This window comes from Crocodylus siamensis, chromosome 8 (genome assembly GCF_052110815.1).
Source record: "Crocodylus siamensis isolate JL-2025a chromosome 8, ASM5211081v1, whole genome shotgun sequence".
NCBI classification, from domain to species: domain Eukaryota; kingdom Metazoa; phylum Chordata; order Crocodylia; family Crocodylidae; genus Crocodylus; species Crocodylus siamensis.
This window is the reverse complement of record NC_143402.1, coordinates 68,442,923-68,464,407: the sequence shown is the minus strand read 5'-3', so window position 1 is coordinate 68,464,407 and position 21,485 is coordinate 68,442,923. Positions and strand designations below refer to the sequence as shown.

General features: G+C 53.0%; 2 protein-coding genes across 3 annotated transcripts; both read right to left on the bottom strand.

The window, feature by feature from the left end:
- Nucleotides 1–254: 254 nt before the first annotated feature.
- Nucleotides 255–8,067, bottom strand: LOC149858975 (CMRF35-like molecule 5). The gene is given in 5 exon segments (XM_090061595.1): nt 255–277; nt 813–972; nt 2,645–2,730; nt 5,708–6,079; nt 8,025–8,067. Coding segments are annotated over 5 exon segments (678 nt in total). The 5' UTR covers nt 8,062–8,067.
- A 4,231-nt stretch (nt 8,068–12,298) lies between these two features.
- On the bottom strand, nt 12,299–21,259 carry LOC149858974 (CMRF35-like molecule 7). 2 transcript variants are annotated; one of them, XM_090059974.1, is made up of 6 exons: nt 21,155–21,259; nt 15,691–16,717; nt 14,631–14,972; nt 13,693–13,810; nt 13,195–13,329; nt 12,299–12,683 (listed from the first exon to the last, which is right to left on the bottom strand). In XM_090059974.1, exons 2-6 carry the CDS (start codon nt 15,728–15,730, stop codon nt 12,677–12,679), a joined length of 642 nt encoding a protein of 213 aa, XP_089916100.1. In that variant the 5' UTR covers nt 15,731–16,717; nt 21,155–21,259; the 3' UTR covers nt 12,299–12,676. The 2 variants fall into 2 exon arrangements, with proteins under 2 accessions (XP_089916100.1, XP_089916099.1); XM_090059973.1 differs by lacking the exons at nt 12,299–12,683; nt 13,195–13,329; nt 13,693–13,810 and having other exon boundaries at nt 13,975–14,972.
- Nucleotides 21,260–21,485: the final 226 nt, after the last annotated feature.

Sequence of the window (21,485 nt, the reverse complement as noted above, 5' to 3'; positions counted from 1 at the left end):
GCACACAAATCCCAGTTACTAGCGCCCCTTCACTCCCTGAAGACCTAGGAAAAGACATCCTGGGCCTTACTCTCCACATCAGGATCCTGGATTTGTCCCAGGGTGAAAGGGCTGTTCCCCGTGGAACTCCATTGACTTTGCTCCAAATCGACTTCCGTGTAAGGGAGCGGAGAATCAGGTCGAGCACCTGGGAGATGCTGAACGTAGAGCAGGTGGAGGCGTTGCTGGTGTGATAGTTCAGGCCTTTCCTGGGCCTAGGAGTGAGGCAGGTCATGATCTGTAACACAGCAGAGAGCAGTGGTGACTGGGGAAGAATTGTTTGACGCTTGTCACTTGGAGACCGCAGTCATCTTGATGGAGTCTGGCCTGAGATCCTGCATCAAGGACTACAGAGTAGTGAGAAGGTCTCCCCACCTACAATATACACTGAAGTTTGGTCTGTCTGTGACCTAGATAATCTGGCAGAGTGTACGGTGTTGGAAGCGTTAGCACATGCAGGCATGAAGACAATGAAACCGCCTCAGGAGACAGGACTTCTTTCCCCTGGGTAGGTCAGGAGTGAGTGAGGCAATGGCTCCAGCTCCCACCATGCACCTGGCAATGGATCCGTGCTCAACTCCATTGGACACAAACCTACCAGGGATTACTCCAACACAATCTCTGGACCAGTGGGGGAACTGGGGAGCAGGGACAGTGTGACCTGAGCAGCTGGCTTCTTGCCTGAATGGCTCCAGAGGATAAACGGCATATACTGCCCTTTAGCCTGTGATGACCACACGTTAACTTTTGCGACAAATGCCGGGGGCTCTTACCATGTCTGGGTGGCACCGTGTCACAGGCGCTGCCCCTGTAGCGCACGCTCACCCACACCACGGCACACACCATGCATAGGAAGACGGGCACCTTCAGACCGACCAGGAGCAGGAAATGGATGCTGCAGATGGAGGACGGTGTAGAGTGAGAAGCCAAGCCCTCTTGGTTCATCTAGACTGCTCTCTTTCTGAAGGTGGGACGGGTGGTTATGAAGGGGGGGTCTTTTAGCTTGTCTCCACTTGCAGCTGAGTCCCCATGAATTCATACTCCCCCTTTGCAGACCCCCTCTTTCTAGGCTATACAAGGGTAGAGGTGCTAAAGAGACTTGCCATGGGACTCAATGGGCGCCTGTACATGCTGTTGACTTTGTGTAGGTAAACATATACTTTGGGGGGGGTTGTGTTTCACAGTGTACCATGCTGGTTCCTGTTACTATTTTGCATGGGTTTAACACTCCAAATTCGTTAATGGGCTATTACAAGTTAATGACTCTAGAGGGCACCTCATAACAGTTTTACCATCCCAAGACTCTACTACTAAATTAGACCGGGGGCAGTGTTGGTATGTGATTTGTGTCATGCTCCGTACCTTTTATTCATAAAATAAATCAACCAATAAACAGTCAATCTGGTGGGTTGTGCGGGACAGGTTTTGGTCGATTTTGGGGGAGAGGGGTGGGTGAGGTGCAACTGGTTTTGCTTCTGGTTGCTGCACCAAATATGCTTCCCTGCACAGCGGCCAGCATATGCCCCCACACCTGAGTACATGCTGCAGGAAGGCACCCTTAGATAGGGTGCCATACATAAAGGAAACAAGCTGCAGGAAGGGGAAGGGATGAGGGTTACAACAGCAGAATCACATGCTGGCTCTGAGCCTGGGGAGCTGCCAACAGTAATACAGGACCTGACTGAGCTTGATATGAGCATGGCTTTTAAGAACTCAGGTTGTCCCACCAAGCTTCAGGAAAGGGCAAGGACTCCCTATTACAGCTGGAAACAGCTTTACTTCTTCCCGGCAGTGCCAAATCCCAGGGGAAAAGATGGAAACTTGACAGAAGGAATAGCAGGCTTTAGTGGTTCAGATGAGAGAGAACAGGTGGAAAGACAGAAAGAAATCAGTCTCCATCGGAGGCATGACACATTGCAGGATCATAGGATCATAGAAAACGAGGGTTGGAAGGGACCTCAGGAGGTCACATCCAGTCCAACGCCCTGCTCAAAGCAGGATTAGCCCCAATTATATCATTTCAGTCAAGACTGTCTAGCCCGGTCTTGAAAACCTACAAAGGTGGAGATTCAACTTCTCTGGGTAACCTGTTCCAGTGTTTTATTACCTTCTTAGTGAGAAAATAGTTCCTAATACCCAACCTAAACTTCCCTTGCTGCAACTTGAGCCCATTGCTCCTTGTTCTGTCCTCTGCCACCACTGAGAACAGTCCCGCTCCATCCTCTTTCGAACTTCCCTTCAGATAGTTGAAGGCTGTTATTAAATCCCCTCAGTTTTCTCTTCCCTGGTCTAAATAAGCTCAGCCTCTCTTCGTAAGTCGTGTCCCCCACCCCCTTCACTATTTTCATTGCCCTCCACTCTCTCCAATTTGTCCACATCGCTTTTGTAGAGGGGGGCCCCAAACTGATCACAGGACTCCAGCGGTGGCCTCACCGGTGCTGAAAGAGGGGAAGAGCCACTGCCCTTGACCTGCTGGCAACCCTCCTACCAGTGCAGCCCACTGTTGTCTGAAGGGGGAAGAAGCTGAAGGGGGAGAGATCCCTTGCACTGTGTGAATTGCCATGAGACAGGAAACCACTGCACCCACGATCATGACAGCGCTCACTCACCCTGCCGCAGTGGGGCGTTGGTTAGGGAGATCGGCTTCATCTTCCTTAGCAGCTGTCCATGCTGAGGTCGGCTTTGTGGGGGCTGCGGGAAGAGGGGGTGGCAGTGTCAGTCCTGCTGAGTGTGAGGAAGGAAGAGCCACTGAGGGGTGAAAAATCAAATCTTACAGACCCCCAGCAGGGCTGTAGCTGGGAGTGGGAATGTGGGTAGGTCCCAGCTTATGATGGACGAACCCAAAAGGCTGATGTCACAGTGAATTGTTGCTGGAGATGGATTAGACTAGTTAACACGCCCAGCCCCACACCACAACCTCAAATAACTCTGGTACATACCTGCTGCCCATACTAGAAAGATGCTTGAACACCTGCCTGCTCTCTGGTCAGTGAAGATGATTCGTTCCCTGTAGTACTGCCCCAGGCTCATATTCACTTGGCTGCTACTTGCTGAGCCGCAGCCCATGCTAGCCCTCCCACAGACACGTGGCTTCCCTCCAGGCTGAAGCACGGCCACTTTCTCAGTGGTGTGAGATGCTCTCCTTTCTCAGACCAAGGTTCAGACCTAAGTACTGGAAATGATTCTGCCGACTGCTGCCAGGGTGTGTGGGACCATGCAATCCCTGAAGTCAGTAGGGGGAAATTCCCCCCCCATGGGCATGGGCTAGCTAGTCTTAGGCTTCCCTCTGTCCCTGGCACAGTGACATGTCGGGGTGGGCAAAGATGGAAAGAAAAGGCTCTTCATTTTTGATCCTGGGAAAGCTGCAGCCTACAGGAAGCCGGGGAAGAAGTGAGTCTGGGACACTTTACAGCGGTCCCGTGTGCACCTGAGTCCAGAATGGCTGGCTGGGAAGCCTGTGCTCTCTGCTCCCCCTGCCTGGGCTTCACCTTTCGGAAGCAGAGCGCATGACCTCAGCCAGAGCCCTCCCTTCAATGGCTATGCTGTGCTTGGTCCCTACAGTACATCCTGCCTTGTTTTCACTGTCTGAATCCCTGTGATAATATCCACCACAATGACCAGATGAGGGCAGGAGGCGGGGGAGAGGAGAAGGGCTGAAGAAATTGCAAATAAATAAAAGGTTTTGCAGGCTGTGGCAGCCTTTCCCTCCTGCTCCCACATCTAGCCCGTGGGGACTCTATACCTGGCAGTTCAATGGAGCAAAGCAGTCCTGCTTGGGGAAGAGCCACAGATCACTGATGCCCCTACAACAGGGCACTGCTAATCCTCTCTTTTGGTGCTCATTTTGAGGGCACTGCCTAGTCTACCTGGGGGTAACATGGCAGTATCCAGGTTGCCCGGTCAGTCAGTGGGGCTGGTTCCAGGTGTAGAAGTAATTGGCTTGCTTGACTAGAAAAACAGACAAAGACCAGACGTGCTGATACTGCTTAATTCAAATGTTCTGAGATAAGGAATCCGCATTCCTGCATGACTTGGGTTATCTTGATATCTTGCCCTATGCATAGATAGTTTGTTTAAGTAAACTTTCTAAGTTTCTGTGTAATTTACTATTGTTTTGTTTCTCCAAGGTGTATTTTTTATCTCTTTCTCTGTCTTTAGTATAAATACGCTTGTAAACTTAGAGAGTCTGAGAAATCTTTTGAAATAGGCAAGTGGGTGATTCCCCTCGCTGTGTGGCATCCTCCCTGTGATCACAGTATAGCCTTAAATAAAGAAAAGCTGGCTCTGTCAGTTCTGATTCAACCACAACGCGAAGTTTGATTTCTTCCACACAGGGTTGAAGCTGGGCTTCAGCAACTGCGGTGTTTTACGTCTGTGAGCTCATTCATTGTGGGCCTCCAGGCCATGGCCAACAAGTGCATATCACTCTGTATCTCAGTTGATCTAAACATAGAAGATGCCAAATTTTAGCTGATTTTGGATTTAAACTTCATTGCTAAACAGCAAGAAAGATTTCTATAGTATAACTCCCTGCTTCCTGCCATCTGATATCGCCAGGGAAGGAATCCTGCCTTGTCTGCACATCAAAGAGCAGCTCACAATCAATCTCGGCACACACACGCTTGCCAAAACTGAAAAATCTGCTCTTTCCAAAGGCCTAAATTTCTATCCAGAAAAATACCCTAATACAATACTTCAGTAAGCCAACTCACAAAGACACTCTCATAGACCCAGAGGAACAGACTTCTGCTTTCAGTTTCCTCTGTGCAAAAATGAAGTTTATTTTCTACCTGTGGGGGCTCTTTACCGTCTTTAATTTTCCCTGAGCCTGAGGAAAGACGAGTGTGCCCGAAGCTTGCAGAAAACTCCTTTTTGGTTGTCATTTCTTAGTTGGTCAGGTATCATCTCTGAACTAAGAGTGCTAGAGGTTTTTGCATTTCTTTTTTGACTCAGACCAACATGGCTACCAAATACAACCCTATCACTCTGTAATGCATGCAGACGGGATGGTAACCACAAAACACGAGGACTCTCCTGGTGCTACCAGACCTTCTTCTTTGGGCACTTCCCCGGTCCTGTCAGCAGTGGGCTTGGCAGTGAGACCCGGCCCCACTCCAGCGCCTGCACCAGGAAAGAGCCCTGTTCCCTGGGGGAGAGTCCCAGGAAGCATCGACAGCCACTGCCTCAGGTGGTCCCCAGAAACCAGGAGTGAGCAACCAGGAGCTCGGTGTGTGAAGCTGAGCCCGCGCGTTCCAGATGGGGGAGATGATGGTGGAGGGATGGGGACCGCCCGGGGATAAGGGCAGGACCCCGTGCCCACTGCTGTGAGACTGCACCTTGGAGACCACCTGGGCAGGAGAACTTGCCCCTCAATGTATTCACCTGCAGTGCCACATGCCCCTGATGCCCGCGAGGGGGATTGCTTGGTGCGGCTGTGGTGTTGGGCAGGAGGAGCTGGGCGTGAGTCGAGAAATGCCTTGTCATGGCACTGCCCTCCCCTGCCAGCAGCCACACGCCTGCACGCCCTCCCCATCTCTGTTTGGCTATGTTGCACCGCAGGTGTAATAGGATCTGCATTTAGCAAGCGCAGGGCGCTGACCCCCCGGGTGGTGCGCTGCACCGCAAAGCCCCTGGTGCTCCTATGGACGGGAGCAGGGCAGGGACTTACCTGGGGACACAGACAGCTCCACAACGTGTGTGGGATCAAAACCAAGTGGTATATTTATCCCGCACAGGTAGGTGCCGGTGTCTGCCATCGTCAGGGTCTCCATGGTCACCGTGATCGTGCGTTGGGTGTGGTTGTCCCGGATGGAGAATCGGTCCCGCCACACCTCCGCCTCCGACTCTGTGGTCTCTATGATGTGGATGCCCGAGCACAATAGCACATCGTCTCTGCACCAGAATTTCGGATACTCTTCATAGCCTTTCCCATAGTGGCACATCACAGACACCGAACCACCTTCAGGTCCCGTCACCGTCTCCGGGCCCGTCACTGCGTTGCGATCGCTCAGTGTCAAACTGCCTCTTGCTGCGCAGCAGCCTGTGGAGGCACAGACATGGAGAGTCATTTCCATGCCCCCGCAGTGAGGAGTAGTGCAGGGATTGCTTCGGCAATCTCTCCGACACGTTTGACTGCAGGGACAGAGCTGGGAAATGCTGAGATGTTTGTCATCCTTCTCCATTCCCTATGGGGCAGCAAATAACCCCCCACACCTCTAATCAGGGGCAAAGTCCCATGAACCGTCTCTTCCTCAGAGCACAGGCTACCTGGGCTCTTGGCTTTCCTGCCTCAGGCTGTTGGATGATGGGGAGGCTTGCCTAACGCAAGGCAGGAGACCCCGGCTAGTGGATTTTTTTATCTCTTATCGTCAGTCAGCTCCACAGCGTGTGTGGGATCAAAATCAAGTGGCATATTTATCCCGCACAGGTAGGTGCTGGTGCCTGGCCTGGTCAGATTCTCCACGGTCACTGTGATGGTGCCCTGGGTGAGGCTGTCCTGGATGGAGAATCGGTCTTGGCGCATCTGGGCCTCTGACCCTGTGGTCTCTAGGATGCAGTTACTGACCACGATAATAGCCAGAATTTCGGATACTCTCCATAGCCTTTCCCACAGTGGCATGTCACAGACACAGACCTGTGCTCAAGGCCCATCACCGTCTCAGGGCCCGTCACTGCGTTGCGATCTATCAGTGTCATAATGTCTATCGCTGCGCAGCAGCCTGTGGAGGCACAGACATGGAGAGTCATTTCCATGCCCCCGCAGTGAGGAGTAGCACTGGGATTACTTTGGCCTCTGGTGTGTTTGGCTGCAGGGACAGAGCTGAGAAATGCTGAGATATTTGTTGTCCTTATCCAGTCCCTGTGGGGGGCAGCAAACAGATAAGAAAAAGACCCCCTCACCCCTCGAATCAGGGGCAAATACCCATGAATAGTCTCTTCCTCAGAATGTGCACCGTCAAACTGACCTCCTTGCTCCCCTCCCTTCGCTTACTGGCCTGATGCCGCCATCGCTGGCTCAAAGTAGGAGACACCAGATGTGAATTTTCTTTCATTTTCTAATTACGACGAGCACTTGTGGCTCATTGGTCTCTGTCATGCCTGGGCATCGCAGACCTCAGCGTGCCTTCAGGGCCCGTCACCCTCCTGGGGCCCATCCCCAGATCCTCTCAATCCCCAGCCTGTGCGGTAGCCAGGGAATCCCTGACCCTTTCTCCCCGCAGTGATGCTCTGCCCAGAGCCCAAGACAGGGCAGGGGATGCTGAGGTGTGTGCCCTGCTTGGGCACGTGGGGTGGGGGCAGTGCTGGGACTCAAATTTTCTGACTAAGAAGTTTTCCTTGTGAGAGCATTTTCTGCAGGAAAACTTCAGCGTTAAATACAGTTGTATCTTTCTGGAGCAGGAAAAGTGGGCTTGGCGTGGAGCCGAGAAGTGCACAGTCTGGACTGGACAACTAGAAACTAAATTTTACATGTTAAATTTTTGAGGTTAAAGTGACCTCTCATTTGTATTTCCATTTCACCTGGGCAATTTACAGGTTTCCCCGTCAAAATCTTTTTGTTTCTTTTTTCTTCGTTCTGAGAACTGACTGCCTTCCAAGCCCAGCTTCAGCTTCACTCTGCAATAATGAAAGCTAAAAATCTTACTCTTGTTTTTGTTGGACTCAGCTAAAAGTCTGCCTTATCACATGACCTCAGGAGCGGAGTCACTAAGAAAACCAGCAACTATCCTGAGACTTGTGATAAAATCCTGAGCTCACACCACTGAACCATCTCCATGGAAAGAGTCCTCAGCACAGAGGACGCTGTTGGTTTAGACCGAACACCGAGATCCTTATTGCCCTGCGTAGTTTGGAAGCTCCAGCTGCCAAGTGACCCTCCAAATCCAGCTCTGAGTACGACACACAGCAGCGTGGGCGTCCAAGCTGCAGGGAAGAAGCCAGAAGAGTTTGCAGCCTGCCCCAACCCAGGCATTTCCTGTCACACTCACCTGGGAAGAGACCCCAGAGCCAAAGGAGCACTTGCATGGTCCTGGTCCCTCTGCTTCCAAATCTGGTCTCTCTGCAACACCCCTGGGACCCACTTTCTACTAGGGGAACTGAAAATGGAGCCATGAGAGTCACCAATCACGGCCTTAGTTGCGGTTCCTATCTCCCAGCTATTGTCTTTCTGTGTGAGATGCTTGGGTGCCACTACAGCAAACACTGCTGCAGTATCTGTTATTTTGGTGATGCTTGTTGTTGGAAGCTTTCTTGAAAGCAGGGCAGTGACCCAGCCCGGAAGGGAGTTGATCCCCCAGACCAGTGCCACATAGCATCATATAAAATTAAGGTTGGAAGGGACCTCCGGAGGTTATCTAGTCCCTCCCCTTCCCTGCACCCCCAGGTGACCAAAGCACGGCCATCCCCAACTAGACATACTGGCTTTGTCGAGCCGGGGTCTTAAAAACCTCCAGGGATGGAGATTCAAGCACCTCTCTGGGTAATCTGTTGCAGTTCTTCACCAACCTCCCAGCGAGAGAGTTTTTCCTAATATCCAATTTAAACTTCCCTTGCTGCCATCTGAGACCATTGTTCCTCCTTCTGTCATCTGCCGCCGCTGAGAAGGGATCTTCACTGTCTCATGGGAACATTCACTTTCTAAAAATTATTCAACATGTGTTGGAGCAAGCACTTAACCCCAGGTCCCCCAGGGCTATTGTTGGAGTTCCCAGGACTTGAAGGCTCCTAGCTGTGTGTCAGGGAGTGACAACACCAGTGACCCCAGCCCCAGATGGTGTGCACGGCAGGGCCACCCCAGATCCTGGAAGGCCAGGCCCGTGAGCAGCCTGGAAAAACCCAGACCAATTCCTTGCATAACAACATGCAGCAGAACATGGAACCAGCTTGCTGTGATCTGAAGCCTGAGCTCAGAAAAAGGTTATTCTTTAAATAAGAGTAAAGCATGGAAGCAAGTGACCATGCCCTCTGTCATAAATTTCAGATATCTTGACTTGGGTAGGAAGTGGATAATGGATAAGCCTAGAGGGGCTGAGCAACATGGGGTTCATAGATTCATAGATGTAGGGTCTGAAGGGACCTGAGCAGATTATCAACTCCGACCCCCTGCCATGGGCAGGAATGAATACTGGGCTCATACAACCCCTGGTAAGTTTAAGCTCATGTGACTCCAGCTTGGTAATTATCAAGCCCTCTTTTAAAGACCCCTAAGGTAGGAGCCAGCACCGCTTCGCTTGGAAGTGGTTCCAGATCCTAGCCGCCCTGGCTGTGAAGTAGTGCCTCCCGATGTCTAGTGTGAACCTACTCTCAATCAACTTGTGGCCGTTATTCCTTGTTACTCCAGGAGGTGCTCGAGGCAGCAGGGTCTCACCCATTCCCCTCTGGCCCACCTGGTAAGTTTATGGATGGTCACTAGATCCCCCTCAGCCTTCTCTTGTGGAGGCTGAACATGTTCAGGTCCCGTAACCTGTCCTCATAGGGCCTGTCCCGATCATGCGAGTGGCCTCCTCTGGACCCTCTCCATGCTGTCCACATCCCTCCTGAAGTGCGGCGCCCAGACCTGGACGCAGGACTCCAGCTGCTGACCAGCTGACCTCACAGAGGGGGAGGACCACCTCCCTGGACCTGCTCGAGATGCATCTGTGGATGCATGACTGCATCCCCACACCGCTGGCCCATGTTTATGTTAGAATCAATGACTCCAAGATCCTTTTCTGCCACCGTGCTTTCGAGAAGGGAGTTCCCCAACCTGTAGGTATGGTGCCGGTTGTTCCTCCCCAGGTGCAGCACCTTGCACTTGTCAGTGCTGAAGCCCCTCCTTTCTCATCCGCCCACCCCTGTAACCTGTCCAGATCCAGTTGTATCCTGTTCCTCCTTTCTAGCATGCCCACCTCACCCCAAATCTTGGTGTTGTCTGCAAATTTAAACAGGGTGTTTTTCACCTGCTCATCCAAGTCGCTAATAAAGAAATTGAACAGCGCGGGCCCGAGGACCAAGCCCTGGGGGACTCACTCCCCACATCCCTCCAGATGGAATATGACCCATCCACAACCACTGTCTGGGTGCGGCCCCCTATCCAACTTGCGACCCATCTGACTGTGTAGGCATCGATGCCACAGTCGCCTAGCTTTTTAATGAGAATGGGGTGGGAGACCGTTTCAAAGGCCTTCCTGAAGTCCAGAAAGACTACATCCACCACAACACCTGCGCCCAATGATTTTGTGACCTGACTATAGAAGGCAATTAGGTTGGTTTGACAGGACCTGCCCCCGATGAACCCATGCTGGTTGCCTTTGAGCATCATCCCCTGTGCTGGTCTCTCACAGATATGCTCCTGGATAATTTTCTAAAAGAGCTTTCCCAGAACCGAAGTAAGACTAACAGGCCTATAGTTTCCTGGGTCCTCCTTCCTCCCTTTTTTGAAAATGGGGACCACACTGGCCCTTTTTCCAGTCCTCTGGCACCTCGCCAGAGCATCACGAGTGCTCGTAAAGCCATGCCAGGGGTCCCGCAATGACCTCTGCTAATTCCCTCAGCACCCTGGGGTGGAGATCATCTGGACTTGCTGATTTTAACATGTCTAGCCCCTCCAGAAGTTCCCTAACTCGGTTCTCCCTGACCCTAGGCCTGGAGGAGCCTAGGGTCCTGAATCTGTCCTGAATCCTGGTGGGGGAAATGTCCCAGTCCCTGCTCAGAAAAATGGAGGCAAAGAATTTGTTAAATAAGGTCTGCTTTTTCATCTGGTGCAACCACCAAATTGCCAAGCGTACCCTGCAGGGGCCCCATGTTGCCTGGTGCCTTCCTTCGACTCCCTATGTATTTAAAATAGGACTTTTTGCTGTCCTTGATCCTTGTTGCTAGCCCTAGTTACATCTCCGCCTTAGCCTTCCTAACAGCCTCCCTACAGACTCTTGCTACGGAGGCATAATCCTCCTTGGTGATAGCCCCTCCCTTCCATTGCATGTACACCTCCTTTTTGGCTTTCAGGCATTCCTGAGTGCCTTTGGCAAGCCAAGGGGGACTTTTGAGCACTCTTGCTCCCTTTGATTCACGTTGGGACTGTCACCCCTTGGGCTCAGAGGATCATCTCCTTAAGGAACGACTGCTCATCTTGGACACCTAGTTTCCCTACTCTCCGGGACTGCAATGCCTCTCCTACCAATCTCCTCAACTCGTTGAAGTCGGTCCCCCTGAACTCAAGGGCTACTGCCTTGCTGCAGGCCCTTGACACTGCACTGGATGGTGAATCCCGGTAGGCGATGATGGCTATCGCCGAAGGGGTCGAGGACCTGGAATCGCCTCACCAGGTTGTCGCCTGTTGCCAGGACTAGGTCCAGCAAGGCATTCCCCGTGGTAGGACTCTGCACCTCCTGGGTTAGGTGGAGGTCTTGCAAGGAACCTCTGTGAGCGGTCAGACCTGGCTGACTGCTCCTCCCAGCAGATGTCTGGGTAGTTTAGGTCACCCATGATGACCACGTCCCTTGACTTAACTGCCTCCGCGAGCTGACCCGAGAATTCCCGGTCCAGCTCTTCCCCCTGGATGGGTGGTCTGTAGTAGACCCCCACCGTTAAGTCCCTTTCCCCACAATCCCCTTGTATCCTGACTTGGAGCACTTCAGCCTGCCCTTGCTCTGACCCCTTGCATGCAGACAGGACTCCCCATGAGAGCCTCACAGTTAGCTTCCCACTCTCCAGCGTCTAGTGGGAGCATCTCGGCTACACGCCGACTTTATGGACATGGGAGATTCCTCCCTAGCTTGCTCCTGTGGCCATACATCTGAGGACAAGTGAAACTCGGGGACATCCAAACCCCAAGCCTCCGGGCTTGGGCCTGCACATAGGATGCCCACCAGGGGATTTGGAAGCATCTAAAGCCCTGGTAAAGCTGGAGGGTGTTTGCTGGTAGCAGGGCCACATTTGGTTTTTGAATGACTCAGAGATTTGGAATTGATTTGGCTGATTTGACTTTGAACAGGAAAGTTAAAAAAAACTTATATAGATGGCTTTGGTCATTTTTTCTGTGTCGCACCAGAGCTCCTGGAGGCTGACCGTCTCTGAGAGCATCCTGTCCCAAGCAGCCTGAACACCAAGCGCAACAGCAGGCAGGAGACTGGTTGGGAGCCCTCCCAAACCTCCGAGCACCTCAGAACAACAGAGTCCAAGTTGGGATTCAAGACTCTGTGCAGCTGTGTCAGGTCTTACTAACAAACCATCCATCTGTAAGTAGAAAAAGAGATCTAATTTTGTGACAACTCCAGTCCCTGGTCCTGGCATTCAAGCCCAGCTCCCAGCCAAGGAAAGAGAGAGCTTTTTATTGTCAGGTTCTCTGTGCAGAAGGCATTGAGGCCCTCCCAAACCCATCTGCTTCCAGGGGCCAGGAACACACTCCTTCCATAGGAACAGCCTCCAGCTGCTCCCTGGGCAACGTGTTTTCTATCCATGGAGAACCATGGAGAGTCTGGGCCTCACTCTGCTTTCAAGGGCACTGGATATGGTTCAGTGGGAAAGGGCTCTTCCCAGGGTGACTCCAGGAATTTCACTCCAGATTCACTCCAGTGTAAAGGAGAGGTGCAAAACGCAGGACAGATGGAGATGTCATCTCTGTGGTGGTCCCAGTCCTTTCTGGATCTCCAAGGGAGGCAGGTCATGAGCTGTAGCAGACCAGAGAGAGACGAGAAGTGACTGGAGGGAATGGCCCCAGCTTTAATACACACCAGAGTTTGACCCAAATTGTGGCTTAGGAAATGTGGCCCAGGAGTGTGCAGGGTAGAGGCTTCATCACATGTAGCCTTGCAGGACAGGTGGCCTCAAGAAAGTTGCCATATTTCTCAGTGACAGGCCAGGAGCAGGGTTGGGAGCAGGTGAAGATCCAGCTTCAACTCCTGCCATGCACCTGGCAGGATAGCCATGCTCAATCCCCACTGGGTGCATGGTCCGCTGGGCAGAGCCCCAGTAGGGATCACTCCACAGTTACCCCCGGACCACTGTGGGGCCCAGGGAGCAGGGACAGTGTCACCTGGGCAGCCACTTTCCCACCTGGGAGGATCCAGGGGAAGCACACCACCTTGCTGCCCTGCAGTCTGTGATCCCAGTGTTGCCATGATTGAGCCCCTGGGAGTGCAGACCAGGCCAGTGCATGGGGTGGATGCCCGAGGCTCTCACCTTGTCTGTGGCATCTCGTCGTTGGAGCTGCCCCTGTAGCGCACACTCACCCACACCACGGCACAGACCATGCACAGGAACACGGGCACCTTCAGGCCGACCAGGAGCAGGAGGTGGATGTGTCTGTCTTGGGAGCTGTGCAGTTGGGTGACAGTGGGGATAGGTGAACTCTCTAGATTTGACCACATGTCTTCCATTGACCTGTTCCCCGGTGCTGTCAGGCTGAAGGTGGGAAGGATGCTTCACCACGAAGGAAAGCAAGCACCAGGGCTTCATCCCCTGCCCCTGCCACCGACCCCCCAGAACCTCCCCAGGGATTCATTCATGCAGTCACAGAGCCAGCAGCAGCTTGGTTCCCAGTCTGCCCTTTCCAACCCGCAGACTCTGCCTCCAAGGAGCTGCTTAGCAAAGCAGCCCCATGGGATGTTCACGGCAATGATGGGATCTCACACTGGTGTTGTGGCCACGCAGCCCTGGGATGAGGGTATGGGCACTCACCTTTGGGACATGTTGTGCATAGCAGGGGAACTGCTGACTTTGCTCTCTGTAGCAATTCTCCAGATGCAAATGGATGCTGTCAACTGAGTAGAAACTGCAGGCTCCATGGATGACAGCACTGAGGACGGAAGCAGTACAGACGAGACCAGAGCTCCTACCACATCTGTCTCCAGCGGGTCATCCCAAGTCTGGCCACGCTCTCGGACCTCTGGGTCTTCAAGGGCCTCCAGGTTCTGGGGCCGGTTGGGACTGGCTCCCGGGAATGACCCAAACTTACGATCACACGTGGGGACTCCCAGGTCCTGGGTGGGCTCTGCCTCTGCCCAGTTCTTCCAGGAGGACCAGGGCTGTTGGCGTGCAGGGCCCTGGGGGGTGGGACACAGCTCACACTTGAGTGGGCAACTTCTGCTGCTCCCTGCTTTTTCCTCTCCTCAAAACCCTCTCATGGGGCAATGTAAGCCCTGCACTGACCCCTACCCTCTGCCCTGTTTCATTATGGGGAAATGTGACCCCCCCCACTGCTACCCTCTGCCCTGTTTCAGGGGGATCAGGCCACGGTAGAGCGCCTGGCCAGGCCAGGGTGTCTTGGAGGGGGAAGGAGAATCTGGCTGCCCCCCTGGGCTGGTCCTGTGGGGCTCTGCTGGGTCTGTCAGGGCGGTGGGGGACAGACAGAGGTGCAGGGTCCTGGGCAGCCTCTATAATGGGAGCACTGGGCCCAGGGCACTGTGGGCAGAGCCGGGGGCTCTTACCATGTAGGAACCCCAGAGGAACCCATCCAGGTTGGGCCCTTCTTGGTTGATGGGGCTGATGGTCTTCAGGGTTTAATCTCTCCTTGAATTCCTGGGGGCCCGCACTTTGAGAGCCTGCCTGACCACAGCATCTGCCCACCACCCCCAGCCCCTTTCCTCTGAGCTGGAAGGAAGGGGGAAGGCAGCTACCTGGGGACACGATCACCTCCACAGTGTGCCTGAGATCACCCGAGAAAGCAATCTGCACCCCGCACAGGTAGGTGCCAGCATCGGCCTTGGTCAGGTGCTCCATGGTAATCGTGAACGTGCGCAGTTTGTGGTTGTCCTGAAGGGATAAGCGGCCCCTTTGCACGTTGGCCTCCGACCGACTGGCGTGTATATTGTGCTCCCAACTGGAACAGTGGCTGGAAGGTCCTGCTCTGCACCAGAGTTTCCCATTCTTCTCCTGACCCCTGTCGTACTCACATGTCACGGACACCGACCCACCTTCAGGGCCTGTTACTATATCAGGGCCTATCAGTGCCATGCAACCTGCAGGAAACACCAGCACAGAGAGACCCTGAGCCCTTTGCCCTGCAATGATTTCTGCAGCAAAGACAGGGGAGAATAGAGACTGTGCCAGGAGAGGGAGGTTGAGGTGAAGAGGCACCGCGTTTCTGAATTAGAGAACTGTCCCCAAAAGACATTTTCCTGCAGAAAAACTCCAGTGTGAACGTAACAGTTTGATGTTCTGATTGGGAACAGTGGAACTGAACCCGGTACGGCAGCGTCTGGATCTGGCATCGTGAAACAAGCCACTTTTTCTTTCATTTTGGGTTAAAATGGCCTCTCATTAGCATTTCCCTTTCATATCACGCATTTTGGGGCTCTTCCCCAAAAATACCTTCCTGCCTTCTTCCCTGCCCTCAGCTTCTCTTCTCAAGCTGTTCTTTGCAACCATGACAGCTAATAAGCCTTAGTCTTTCTTTCTAAGACAGCTGAGAGTCCAACATAATTACATGACTCCAGGAGCTGCATCTTTAAGAAAACCAGCCGGTTTCCTGAGGCTCAGGATAACATCCTGATCCAACAACACTGGATCTTCTGCCCAGTTCCTTATTTTTCAGCCATTTGGAGGCTCCAGCTCCTGCATGAGTTGTATTCACTGCTGGGGTCTAGCTGGGGCTTCTGAGCTGCAATGAGGAAGACAGCAAAGCCTCCAGCCTGTCTCCGTGCATTTCCAGGGATCCCCAAACCCCGTCATACTCACCGGGGAAGAGAATCCAGAGCCAAAGAGGGAGTGCCCACATGGTCCTGGTCCCTCCGCAGCTGAATCTGCAATCTTTGCAGCTGTCCTGGGACCTGCTGCCTTTCAGGAGAGCTGAAAATGAGCCTGAGACTGCTTCTCTAATTTGCAGTTGCCACCTATGTCAGCTACTGTCCTTTCCTGTGAAAATGCTTCTATGCAAGTGCACAGGAAGTGGTGCAACATTGACTCTCATGGTGCGTATGCTATATGACACATTTTTTTTTTTTTTAATAGCAGGTCAGTGTCCATCCTGAAGTTGAGGGGGGAGGCAGGAGAAGGCATTCAGACAGGCCAGTGTAGCATCTTGGATCCACAGTTTTAGGGTCTCTCCGTTAAGTGTTGCAATTTGTGACAGAGTCAAAGGTTACGCCTTCACTGATTTCCTCTTTCTTGGCTTTGTGATATCCCTGGATCTGGACAGACTCTCTGTGAATAACGTCTGGTGCCCCAAACTCCTCAGTCAGGCTTGCAACAGCATGTGTGCAGCTTAAACATCATCAAAGAATGAGATTCAGGTCTTTGCATGGCATAATTTTATACCCAGGACTTGAACCTTTATGCCCTGGTGCCCGAGCATGTCTCTAACATCTGTCCCAGCCATACACTTGGTCCAATAACAGGTATCACCAAAAAGCCCCTTGCTTTTCCTGCAAGTGTCCAACATCTTGGCGAGTGAAGGAGACAGGTAATGGAATAGGCTTGGAGCAGGAGGAGCTGAGCAAAATGGGATGTCAGAGTGGAAGTGACTGCTCTTGAGCCCTTCAACTGGGTCAGTTACTAGCAGTCCCATCCCCTATGCCCACAGAGATAGAGGGTGACAGGGAGCAGCCTGGGGTGAAGGTACGGGCACTCACATTGGAGGCACGCTGTGCACAGCAGGCAGGATGCTGGCTTTGCCCCCAGTAGAAATTTTCCAGGTGAAAATGGGTGTTGGGGAATCAGTAGAAGCCGGGGGGCTCCGTGGCTGGTGGCACCAAAGGCAAAAACACTGCAGGTGAGAAGAGAGGTATATTGTGCGCATGTTGCACCTGATGTGCTGCCATCGCTGTTAGGTGACAGTACAATTAAACGTCCTAACGTGATGCAGCCCAGAACAACTCTAGTATAACGCCCCCATCCAACTCCCCCACTGAAATGGCAGATTGAAAAAAAAGGTTTGAATCTTCCAAAACATGGAAACCTTCATTTCAAAAGCTGCCGAGAGGACCCAACTGTATTTATATCTCACACCGAATGCATATGCTAAACCCTTAATAGATTAGAGAACAACACAGAGCCAAAGACAACTCTTCTGGCCCTAGGAATCAGGAAATGCAACCCCAACCTCCACCTCAATGTGTGAGAGAGAAGGGAATGGTCCCGGGGCCTGGCAGCCAGTGCTCTGTGATCAGCAGCCAGCCCCACCATTTGCTCCTACCACATCTGTGTCCGGAGGGTCACCCTGAGTCTGGCCACGCTCCCGGACCTCTGGGTCTTCAAGGGCCTCCAGGTTCTGGGGCCGGTTGGGACTGGCTCCCGGGAATGACCCAAACTTACGATCACACGTGGGGACTCCCAGGTCCTGGGTGGGCTCTGCCTCTGCCCAGTTCTTCCAGGAGGACCAGGGCTGTTGGCGTGCAGGGCCCTGGGGGGTGGGACACAGCTCACACTTGAGTGGGCAGCTTCTGCTGCTCCCTGCTTTTTCCTCTCCTCGAAACCCTCCTCATGGGGCAATGTAAGCCCTGCACTGACCCCCACCACCACCCTCTGCCCTGTTTCAGGGGGATCAGTCCATGGTAGAGCGGCTGCCCAGGCCATGGTGCCTTGGAGGGGGAAGAAGAATCCAGCTGCCATCCTGGGCTGGTCCCGTGGGGCTCTGCCGGTTTGTCAGGGAGGTGGGGGACAGACAGAGCAGGGGCCTGGGAAGCCTCTGTGATGGGAGCACTGGGACAGAGGCTCTTACTGTGTGGGAACCCAAAAAGCTGCTCATCCGGGCTGGGCCCATCATGGGTGATGGGTCTGATGCAGGCCTGTGCAAAGTGGCTGGTATTCACTTGGATTCAGAATTGGCCAATTTGGGGGGACAGTGATTTGATTTGGTGGTTCAAATCACTGTCCCCAGTCGATTTGGCCAAACCTGATTCGGAGATTCAGCCGCTGCCAAATCAGCTGAATCTTTAAATCAGACTGGCCCCATCCCCCACCCGCTCTCCCAGCCCCATCAATTTTTTTTTTAAGAGCCAGGAGCTGGGGCAGGCAGGGCACCCACAGGGGTGCTGGGGGAGCAGGTGGGGGCTGCGGGGGGCTTGGGGAGCAGGCAGGGGATGGGTCGTGGCGGGAGTCCCCCCATGGTCTCCTCCCCCCTCCTTCAGCTCCCCACCCCCACCCCCACCCCTACCTACCAGCACGGAGTCCGGGTCCAGCTCCCTGCAGCGGCAAGCGAGGACTGCCCAGTTCTCCAAAACTCTCTGAATCTTTTCCAAACTGGTTCAGAGAGCTTCAAATTGATTCAGACCTTTTTATTGGTCTCTTGATTTGATTCGGATTTGGAGATTCGGCTGCTGAATCGGGCCAAATCTCCTCCAAATTGATTCATCACCCAAAGCTTTGCACAGCCCCAGTCTGATGGTTTGCAGGTTTTAATCTCCCCTTGCATGACTGGGCGCCTTCACATAGAGAGCCTGCCTGACCACAGCACTCCCTGCCCCACTCTCCTCTAAGCAGGGAGAAGGGGGAAGGCAGTTACCTGGGGACATAGTCACCTCCATAGCGTACTGGGTTCAGGCAGTCCAGTCCCCACCACCCCACAGTAGTAGGTGCCAGCATTTGCCGTGGTCTGGTAGTTCATGATAACCATGAACGTGCACAGGGTGCAGTTGCATTGGAGGGAGAAGCACCTTTTGCACCTCGGCATGTGACCTTCTGGTTCCCATGATGCGCTCCCCATTGAAACAGCGGCGAGGAGATCCTTCTCTACGCCAGAACTCCCCATACTCCTCCTGCAGCCTGCAGGAGGCACTGAGAGAGAGATACCCCGAGCCCTTTGCCCTGCAATGATTTCTCCAGGAAAGACAAAGGGATGCTTGGAGCCCGTGCCATGGGGCAAAGGAGGAGGCGAAGGGACAGCACAGAGCAGCACATTTTCTGAATAAGTGACTTTTCCCCGAGATAAATTTTCCTGCAGAAATACTGATGTGAACGTGATAGTTTGTTCTGATTGGAAACACTGGAACTGCACCTGGCAAGGCACTGTCTCAACCTTGACGAGAAAGCGGAACTCTTTAACCAATTCTTCACCTCTGTTTTCTTGTGCAGGGACCGGGACTTCCCCGCTGGGATGCCAGATGGACTCAAGGGGAACGCCTCCAGACCTCAGGTTGGGGAGGACTGGGCTAGAGAGCTTCTGGAGGGGCTGGACGTGTTCAAGTCAGCGGGTCCAGATGCTCTCCACCCCAGGGTGTTGAGGGAGCTAGCTGGGGTTTTTGCAGGGCCCTTGGCATGGCTCTACAAGCGCTCGTGGTGCTCAGACCAGGAGCCAGATGACTGGAAGATAGCTAACGCGGTCCCCATCTTCAAAAAAGGGAAAAGAGAGGACCCAGGCAACTATAGGCCCATCAGTCTTACCTCTATCCTTGGAAAACTCTTTGAGAAGATCCTCAAGGAGCACATCTGTGATGGGCCGGCTTCAGGGATGATGCTCAAGGGCAACCAGCACGGTTTCATTAGGGGCAGGTCTTGTCAGACCAACCTGATTGCCTTTTATGATCAGGTCACAAAGGCAATGGATGCAGGTGTTGCCATGGACGTAGTCTTTCTAGACTTCAGCAAGGCCTTTGACACCGTCTCCCACCCCATCCTCATTAAAAAACTAGGCGACTGTGGCATTGATGCCTACACAGTCAGATGGATTGCAGATAGGCTCAAGGGTCATACTCAGAGGGTGGTGGCAGATGGGTCACATTCGACCTGGGGGGAAGTGGGCAGCGGAGTCCCCCAGGGCTTGGTCCTGGGGCCTGCGCTGTTCAATTTCTTCATCAGCGATTTGGATGATGGGGTGAAATGCAACCTGTTTAAATGCGCTGATGATACCAAAATTTGGGGTGAGGTGAGCATGCTAGTAGGGAGGGAAAGACTGCAACCAGACCTGGATAGGTTACAGGGGTGGGCTGACATAAACAGGATGCAGTTCAATACTGACAAGTGCAGGGTGCTGCACTTAGGCAGGAGAAACCAGCAGCACACTTATAAGATGGGAAACTCCCTTCTTGAGAGCACGGAGGCAGAAAGGGATCTTGGAGTCATTACTGACTCCAAGATGAACATGGGCTGACAATGCGAGGTCACGGTTGGCAGGGCTAACTGGACCTTGTCGTGCATCCACAGGTGCATCTCAGGTAGAGCCAGGGAGGTGATCCTCCCCCTCATTGCGGCACTGGTCAGGCCACAGCTGGAGGACTGCGTCCAGTACTGTGTGCCCCATTTCAGAAGGGATGTGGACAACATTGAAAGGGTCCAGAGGAGGCCACCCGCATGATCTGGGGACTACAGGGCAGACCCTACATTGAAAGACTGCGGGACCTAAACCTGTTCAGCCTTCACAAGAGAAGGCTGAGGGGGGACCTGGTGACTGTCTATAAACTCACTAGGGGGGACCAGAAGGGTTTAGGGGAGACACTGTTTCCCCGAGCGTCCCCTGGCATGACAAGGAACAATGGACACAAATTATTAGAGAGTAGGTTTAGATGAGACATCCGCAAGAACGACTTCACAGTCAGGGCGGCTAGGAGCTGGAACCAACTTCCTAGGGAAGTGGTGCTGGCTCCTACCCTGGGGATCTTTAAGAAGAGGCTTGATGACTACCTGGCTCGACTCATTTGAGTCCAGTCTTTTCTCCCGCCCAGACGGGGGGTCGGACTTGAAGATTTATAAGGTCCCTCCGACCCGACTTCTGTGATTCTATGACCTGACATCTCAAAACAAGCCACTGCTTTTTACCTTTTAAAATAGCCCCTCATTTGCATTTCCATTTCATTTTGCTCATTTCTGGGCTCTGCCCCCAAAATCCCTTCCTGTCTTTTTCCCTGCCCTCAGCTTCTCTTCTCAAGCTGTTCTTTGCAACCATGAAGGCTAGTGAGCCTTAGCCTTTTTTCTAAGACAGCCAAGAGTCCATCATAATCCCATTATTCCAGGAACTGCATCTTTAAGAAAACCAGCAATTATCCTGAGGCTCAAGATATAATCCCAAGATGAAATCACTGGATCTTCTCCTCAGCACAGACGTCACTGTAGTGACAGCCTCAGCACTGAGATCCTCATTTTCCAGGCATTTGGAGGCTCCGGCTCCTGTATGAGTTGTACTCAATGCTGGGGTCTAAATGGGGCTTGCGAGATGCAATGAGCCTGTGTCCGTGCATTTCCAGGGATCTCCAAACCCCGTCATACTCACCGGGGAAGAGAATCCAGAGCCAAAGAGGGAGCGCCCACATGGTCCTGGTCCCTCCGCAGCTGAATCTGCAATCTTTGCAGCTGTCCTGGGACCTGCTGCCTTTCAGGAGAGTTGAAAATGAGCCTGAGACTGCTTCTCTATTTTGCAGTTGCCACCAATCTCAGCTATCGCCCTTCCCTGTGAAAATGCTTCTCTGCAAGTGCACAGGAAGTGGTGCAACATCTACTCGTGTGCTATACAATGCTGTCTTTAAAAAAAAAAAGGAATAGTGTGTCAGTGCCCAGCCTGAGAGGGTTTTTTCAGACAGGCCAGTGGAACATCTTGGATCCAC

What these genes read in the sequence shown, in the direction of transcription:
- LOC149858974 (XM_090059973.1), bottom strand. Translation starts at nt 15,730, where the DNA reads ATGTGGGCACTCCCTCTTTGGCTCTGGATTCTCTTCCCCG. An exon ending in GCTCTGGATTCTCTTCCCCG is followed by an intron (nt 14,973 to 15,690) that starts GTGAGTATGACG and finishes TGTTTCCTGCAG; the next exon opens with GTTGCATGGCACTGATAGGC.